Source organism: Mustela nivalis (genome assembly GCF_964662115.1).
Source record: "Mustela nivalis genome assembly, chromosome: 20".
Taxonomy (NCBI): domain Eukaryota; kingdom Metazoa; phylum Chordata; class Mammalia; order Carnivora; family Mustelidae; genus Mustela; species Mustela nivalis.
The window spans coordinates 14,709,837-14,718,361 of NC_139039.1; the positions used below are offsets into that span (position 1 = coordinate 14,709,837).

Below are 8,525 nucleotides of genomic sequence, written 5' to 3' on the forward strand. Positions count from 1 at the left end.
ATAATAACATTTCACTTGGGAAGATATGGACTGAAAGGTCAGTTAATCTAACTTTCAGTACACAGTGAATCTACAGGAAATAATTTGACTAGCATGATTGACAGGTAATTTCAGAAATGAGTTTAGCCTCTAGAAAAATTGCACCATGACCATTTTTAAAGAGAAGGTGGTGACAAAAGGAAGAGTCGATCAAGATTTATTAGTACTAACAACTATTACTTATTGAACACCTACCATATATTAGGCATTGCTGAACCCTTGTAACTATTCTAATCATTCTAACAACCCTATTACTATCCCCTTTTTAATATGATTTTCTGGAGATTTTTGAAACTGATTCAGTATTTCAGATGAAATATTAGTATTTCAGAACTAATATATTTGAACCCAAGTTGACACCACGCCAAAAGATTGTGCTCATTCAATTAAGCCAAAGTATCTTGAAGACTTCCTCCAAAATGTAAGCCCCCTGATTAATAAAGCACAATCTATCCTGGAACATCATTGGTAAATCTGCCTCAGATTACCAGGAATTATTTTATCCAAAACTATTACCTATGTATGCTGCTAGTACCAGCAGGAGACACTCCTTATTGAAGGGTTCATCTAGTTCATTAAAGTTCAGTACTAATAAATGCAGTTTATTTGATCTTTAGTATAGTTTTGACATTGAACCTCTAATCTCAACCAACTATGTCAATAATTTTGAAAAGAGATCAAATGATGAGAATATAGATGGATCATCCCAATTTAATCCTTAAGGGCAGAGAGGAGACAAATTACTATTTACCATGGATCTACAATTTCATTTTCATGAACCAAAACCAAATGGTCGTGTTGAATTGATTTGGATATAAGTCTTATCAATATTAGGGAAAAGTTTATTTTTTCTTGCAACTCCTTTTACCATCTTATTCTTCCTATACCACTCTACTTATTTCCATATTTCATTACCAATTTTCCTCCTCTTATCCTTATCCACAGCAGAATAAACTGGTATGACTACCCTATTTACAGATACACATTTTCTCCATGACTCCAGGCCAGTGGTTTTCAAATTTTGCTGTGATTAAGAATCACTCAGAGGGTTCATTAACACGCAAGATTGCTGGCCCCACTTCCTGAGTTTATGGTCTGTATGTCTGGGATGGTGAGGAGAGGACCAAAAATTTGCATTTCTGACACATTCCCAAGTGATCTGATGCTGCTAAAATGGGGGCCCCACTTTAAGAACCACTGCTCTACGTTGATGTGATTTTACCTTAGCTACAAAAGACCGTGAAAGAGAAATGTGGTCAAAATAACTACAGCATCTTGGTTGGTAGAAGACTCAGAGCTATTCATTCTGTCTTGAAAAATTTACAAATCTAAAACAATATTTTTTATAAATTGCCTAGACGTTAGATAAAAACCATTTTCTTCTCTTTTTATCCTTTCATTACATTTTATAACTTCTATCTGATTTTTTGACAGCACTTTTGAGATAATTCTGGTAGGGATTAACAATTATGAATTCTTTTTTTTTTTTTTTTAAAGATTTTATTCATTTATTTGACAGAGAGAAATCACAAGTAGATGGAGAGGCAGGCAGAGAGAGAGAGAAGCAGGCTCCCTGCTGAGCAGAGAGCCCGATTCGGGACTCGATCCCAGGACCCTGAGATCATGACCTGAGCCGAAGGCAGCAGCCTAAACCACTGAGCCACCCAGGCGCCCACAATTATGAATTCTTATATGAAAAGTTTAGCATTCAAATTTATGAAGACTGAAGCATATTTTTAATTTGTTAAATAACTGATATATAAATCTTAGTAAAAAGGAAAGTAAGTGATTTCTATACTCAACAGTTATTAATACAAGTGTTAGTGAATATTAAATATTAAGTCTTAAAGGGACCCTAGGATTAGTTCAGTCCCTCAATTTTCCATTTTGTGACATATGTCATGTAGCTCAAATGGTTCATAATTACTAAAGTAGGCCAGGTAAACAGAAAATAAAAGCTGAAGTTCAAAATGCTGATTGTTTCTTAAGATATATAAATGATAATAAATATACTAATTTCTTTTAAAAACATATGTTTCACCATCTTCCTGTGTCTTATCTATATGTGTAGGAAAGAGGAACTATATATGTACTGTAATGTATTTATGATCATTTTTCAAATTAACAGTGGGACCCATTGATTTAAATCGAGAGATACTTCCCCTGGATGCTTGTTGAGCATATTTGAAAACATAACTAACATACTTAAAAATAATTAATACTATGTTTGCTAACCTGTGGACATTCCATAATTAATGTGTTGATCAAAATTAATGAAATTATATTTTGTATATAAATCTATATAATTAATATGTATGATATAACCTTAATAGCTGTCATTCTAGTGGATCATATTTTATCAGAAATACTAGATCATTCATACATATACATTTGGCAGTTCTGCAAGTTCATTAACTTCTCTTTCCAACTACTACACCTTCAATGATTAGTGCTCGAAAACAATGATTTCCCAGTTGTGAAAAAGATCAACATAACAGAGATAGGCACCAAGTCAAAAAGATCATTACAGGCAATATTAATAACTTTTAAAAAAAATTCTCTGTCCTGTTTGCATTATAGCTACAATTTAAGTTTTAGATTTCAAAATTTTAAGTCTTACAATTATAATCTGGGGAAATTTCAGGCAGAATGGAAATTTATAGGAAATTTCAGCTCAACCTGAGGGCAGACTTCAAGAACTAGTGCTGTTTCCCTGTTTCTGAAATTTTTTAAGGCAGAGAATAGACAAGCAATTAATTTAGGATGTGTAAAGGGAATTAATAAATCAGAAAAAATGGATTGTTATTACCTTGAATATTCTTTTCAACTCTGAGAGACAGGATTTTGAGAATTCTTAGAACTTTTGTATTCAGGTCTTCTATTAATGATCAAGTTAGATAAAGAATTAGGATTTCGGTATTTCTAGCGTTATTCTGAAAACACGTTAAGAAAAAATAATCATATCCTCCCTCCCCTTGTTACTGCAACACAATATAAGATAAACTTTCAGATATTTATGAGCTGTACTAATTAAATGAATTAGTTAAGATAGACTTCATGAGATTTGCCCTACAAAATTAGGTCGATTTTTTTATGATTTTCATAAGAAATTTTGCACTTTTAATCATATTTTTCAGAAACAACCATTTGAAGGAATGAACATAGTACTTACGTTGCTTTTTCAAAAGTACCTGCTACAGGTTTATTTGGAAAGACGTAAGTGATAGTACAGTAAATTAGAAACCCAAATCATCGGATATTATCAAAGTTTGTCTCTGTAAAAGTCTAAATTAAATTTGTTTAAAGATTGAAGCAATTAAGTAATATTCTCCTTCTCTATTTTTTCTTGCACACTGATTTAAGATGGAAAGAAAACAACCTGGTTCGCTATTTCATCTTAAGGTTTCCATATCAGAGAACAAGATTCCAAGTAGGTTGATTATTGCTGCAAATAATATATGTGATTCTCTCCCAGAGAGTTTCAAGGCTTTAAAAAAGGCAAAAGGGTGGCTGTGGCAATAATATCTAAATTCAGGGATCTTGTATGAACCGATACGGAACTCCGTTCTCACTTGCAGGGTCCACTTTTTCTTTTCCTTCTTTCAGGCATCTTGCGCTTTCTCATGATATAACAACATTTGCATATTTCGGTGGACAAATAATAATGCCTTTTAGAGAGACTGCTGAGTAAGTCAAAATGTATTACACCAAAGTCTATAAGCTATATCTGCATTACACATTTCTAAGTATTTAGCTAAGTGAATTTTACACTGCATGAATATTACACGTGTGTGTGCGTGTGTGTGTATAAAATTTTAAAGGGAAACCAGTCTTCCCCCACCCCACACCACCTCCATGCCCCCAGAGCAGTACTGACAAATTGGTTTCATCTTGTTCGTTACTACAGTTGATTGGCTGCCCTAAAGTGGTATGTTGAGAATGTGAAATCTGCATCTATAGGGAAAGAGAGAAGAACAACATTCATGCCAAATATTTGCTATTTGTCATCCCTGCTTTAGAGCTATAAAAGTTCTCATTATAGCTCTAAACATTTCAAGCTTAGCCAGGCAGCTGGTTCTTGCAACACAGACTACCATTTGACTCACTTAAGAATATCTCTTCTAATATTTCAAAGAGATTGTTTTAATCCAATAATCCCTCCTTTAAAACAACAGAGACTCTCGGATGTGCCTCTAAGGAGCTCAAAGAATCATGGCCATGATGGTGTCATCAAGAATACCCTTAAACATTAAACTGTGTATTTGCCTCTAATGAGTTCTAACCTCCATTAAAATGACAGCAGTTTCTCCTTTTAAAATTTAGTCCAGTCATTCTCAAACACTCGTGTACGTAGTATATTTATTAAACATGTAGATTCTGGTCCCCACCCCCAGTAATTCTGATTTGATTGGTCCAGAGTGGGGTTCAGAAACTGGCATTTTTTTGTCCTGCTCTTTCTGAATGGTGTGGAGGCCATTCTTTGTCATGCATGGCCTTAGACTTGCATTCCTTCTTCCATATCATCTTTTCAGCTGGCGTTGTTTAGATTTTAATACCATCAGCCAAAACGATTTTTTTTTTTTTTGTTATCCTACCAACAAGTAATATCTAGCGCTCACTTTAAACATAGAGAGGCTAAACACATAAATCCAAGTATTTAATCTAGGACTTTTTATTATATTGTCTAGCTTTCTGGGCAATGATCACTGGGAATGCTAATTTCTCCCCCCACCTCCTATGCTCAAATTCAAACTATTTGACAAGTAACCATTGGTTACTTTGCAAAATTCAAGATTTCAAAACCAAAATATTCTGTCTTTCCAGCCTGAGTCAAGTCCATAAGTGGTTGGTCTTTCACTTTCTCACAAGTTGACCTTCTAAGTCTCGAATGACTTTTCTCTCTCTCTCTTTTTTTTTTTTTTTTTTTTTTTGATAGAAACTCACAATGTACTGGGAGTACAAAAAATATCCTTAGTCAATCTGAATACCTCACTTTTCTGGTATAGTTCAACACTTTTTTTTTTTATTGTGATTAAAAAATTTAAAAAAACATAAAAGTTACCATCTTAGCCATTTCTAAATATGCAGTTCATTAGTGTGAAGTATATTCACCTCGTTGTACAACCAACATCCAAAACTTTTTCATCTTGCAAAACTGAAACTCTAAGCCCATTGAATAATCCCCTATCCCTCTGCCCCATCCCATGGCAACCACCAGACTACTTTCTTCTCATATCTGCTTTCTCCTATCAATAAAGGGTTTATAGTTATTGCTACTTAGCTCTCCAAGTATATCTTTACAACCGGTGTTGTTATAGTTCTCACTTGTGAAAAGATTCACATTTGCAGGGCAACTGGGTGGCTCAGTCAGTTAAGCCTCCAGCTCTTGATCTCAGCTAAGGTCTTATCTCAGAGTTGTGACTTCAAGCCCTACATTAGGCTCCACACTGGGGGTGGGGCCTTCTCAAAAAAAAAAAAAAAAAGATGTATAATCACAAAGCAATTGTGCTTATATTAAGTGATCCTTATAATCTTTGGGTGACTGCAAATGAAATACATCTGGTCCTGGAAGCGTTCCTCTGAGTTACAAGGAAAGGGAAACTTTATTCCTCATGAGACCTAGGGAATTCTAGAGGGATACTTCTTGTATGTTTGTTTGTTTGTTTAAGGTGTGAGGTTAGAATTGCCAGGGCAGTTAAGCTTAAATCATCGAATTTCTGTAGATTTTTCCTATGTATATTCTAGAATTGGTTCCTCGTTATTTATGTAGTAGATTGGAAATTTGTCTGGAACTTCGCAGAGTTATTGTTCATTAAATGCTTTCAAAGTCTTTGCTGAGTCCAATATGAAACCTTACTTTTAAGCAGCTTTATTAGAAATATAATTTGTAGACACCTAGGTGGCTCAGTTGGTTAAGTGCCCAACTCTTGATTTCCACTCAGGTCATGATATCAGGGTCCTGAAATCAATCCCCAGGTTGGGCTCCACCCTGGGCATGGAGCCTGCTTAAGATTCTCTCTCACCCTCTGCCCCTCCCCCTTAAAAATAAATATAATTAGGGAGGAAATAGGCACAAATAAAAATACATTTTCTGCAAATGGAGTGTTTCAAGCACTCTTTTCAAAATCTTTGGCAGTAAGAAATACCCAAACCCAAGAAACATTCTTAATACTCTTACTTCTCAAAAGCTTTTTTTTAATTTCTCTGCCTCTGTTATTAAAATTTTTCAAGAAGTTAAAAAAGTTTTATTTTTGAAGAAGTTAGTAAAGCATTAAATCCTACAAGCAATCTTCATCTAAATAAACAGAAATGCTATAATTTTGAGTATTATGCTCATGATTTTGACATAGAAAAATATGTACCTTTTCTTGGCCTAAGTTATCTTGAAACTAACACAAAAACTAGTTGATAGTGATTCTTGGATAATGGTAACTGAAGCTTTCTTCATCTTATGAATTTAACAATCCATAATATGAATGTATATGATTTTTTCAGACAAATGTTATTTATTTAGAACAATTTTAAGTAATTTCATAATTTTGGTAGCACCCAGCTATTGCTTTAATGATCTCCTGCAACATACTGATAATATTTACTTCAAAGAAAATTCTTTAATATTGAATCTCATTATTCCTTTGAACTCCATTAAAGAATTAGAAATGTTTTCTCAATAAGAGGAACAATTTTTGAGTTGAAAATATTTAGTGAAAAGAGTTGTAGTGCATCCAATTCAGTGATCTACTAAGCAATACTCTTTTTCCTTTCCAGTGCCCCATCACTATTTAAGATCTTTCCTCATTGCACACCATTATCACACCTAAACCACATAAATTCATCGAATGCTAGCCATGCAATCCTCAGGGCACACACTGCCAGCCACCTAGAACTTAACCTCTCCTCCGTAGTCGCTAACATAAGCTTGGCACTAGTATTTTGCCCAGAAGACTCTTTAATACAGTAAAAACTTCAGGCTGAAAATTCCCCAAGTCCTGAGCCTTTTTGATAATTACATACTTCATCAATTATAATTTTAAATTTACTTACAATAAAGAATGCCCATTTGATTTATAATAACTAAAGCTAGTTTGCATTCTTGTTCTTTGTGTGCTATTAAACTGTACTCCTATTTAAGGAATCCTTTGAGTCATCAGGTTACTACGTGCAATTTGGTTTGTTAATCACCATTTGCTGTTTGAATGATTTAAAAAAAAAAAATTACACTTAATGACATACCAAGCCGGGATTCACGCAGTGCACATTAAAGTGAGTTGCTTCTGACTTTAGAAATATTACATAAGATCTATGTTTTATTTGATAGAAATTTTTTTACAGTTTATGTTGGAAAAAAATCAATCTTAGGGAAATAGAGTTCGATTCTTACATCAGATTTTCAATAATTTAATTCTAAATGATTCATCGTAATTATTTTGTTACAAAATAACTACAAAATGAATGTGATGCCAAATTACTCACTGTATTCGTGCTATAATTAATAAAGCCCCCTAAAATGTATTGTGCATTATTCAAACTATTGTTTCAAGCATTCATGGAATTTTAAGAATTCTAAGTTCTTTTTCCCTCCTGGTGGGTAGTGGGTGTGGTACGGAACAGAAGGCTTGGTACCCAATGGAGGTAATGACGCTCTGTGAGAAGCCTGGGTTCCCTGCCTTGTAGCTGAGCCTGGCCAGTCATTTAATCTCTTGCTTATTCATTAGTTGTGGGAATTGGATCACAATAGATGATAGGAACCTTTCAATATCTATATTCCTGGGGTCAGTGAAACTTCTCTTCCAGGTACCTTCGGCTTCCTTGTTTGGCCTTCCCTCATTTCTCCCCAGATGCTCTTTCTTTCTTCTGACGTTTATGGTCCATCCTGTCCTCCTCAGTATCCTTCATACTTAGCGATGGTTGCTTTAGAAAAGAGTTTCAGTGGACGGTTCCCTCTGTCTCATTTGTCCAATCCCCTTTTTTATTAAGTTTAAAACCAGAGACTGTTTCTTCCTTTTTTCTGTTCCCCTCCACACCTAGCACTGTGCTGATTACTTCCATCATCTTTCTGCACATAATCACAACTGTTCTCCTTCCTGTTTTGCTTTGAAATCTTGCTTCAGGATTACAGAACTTCATAGACAAATCAAAATGATGCCAAGTGGGAATGAAAGTGGTAATTTTAAAACCCGATAAGAAATACCATGTCATTTTATTTCAAGGATTGACTCAACAAATTAAGACGCGTAGAATATGGGATCTTTTGTTTCCTGCCTATCCTAAATTTTACTTCAGAAAATTCTTTCCCTTGCTTAATAGATCAGTGATCCTGTTCTATTCACTCAGTGGATGTCGAGTGGCCACTCTGTGCCAGGCTTTATGCTAGGGACTGGAGATAAAATAATTTACAAAAGAAAAATATCCACTCCCATTAACTTTAAGTATGCCATGTCTAAAGTTACTTGATTCAAATCAGCTTTTGGAACCTAATCAAACTT

General features: G+C 34.4%; 1 protein-coding gene across 6 annotated transcripts in view; it reads left to right on the plus strand.

The window, feature by feature from the left end:
- PURG (purine rich element binding protein G) overlaps positions 1-8,525 on the plus strand; it is a 36,973-nt gene that overhangs the window by 11,113 nt on the left and 17,335 nt on the right. For 3 of the 6 annotated variants that reach the window (XM_082715105.1, XM_082715108.1, XM_082715107.1), the window contains exon 3: positions 3,403-3,469. The exons of 2 other annotated variants lie outside the window; for them this stretch is intronic. In XM_082715105.1, the coding sequence (XP_082571231.1) occupies positions 3,403-3,469 (67 nt within the window). Of the gene's footprint in view, positions 1-3,402; positions 3,470-3,645; positions 8,447-8,525 lie in introns of those variants that run through there. One more of the 6 variants, XM_082715109.1, reaches the window with a different exon arrangement.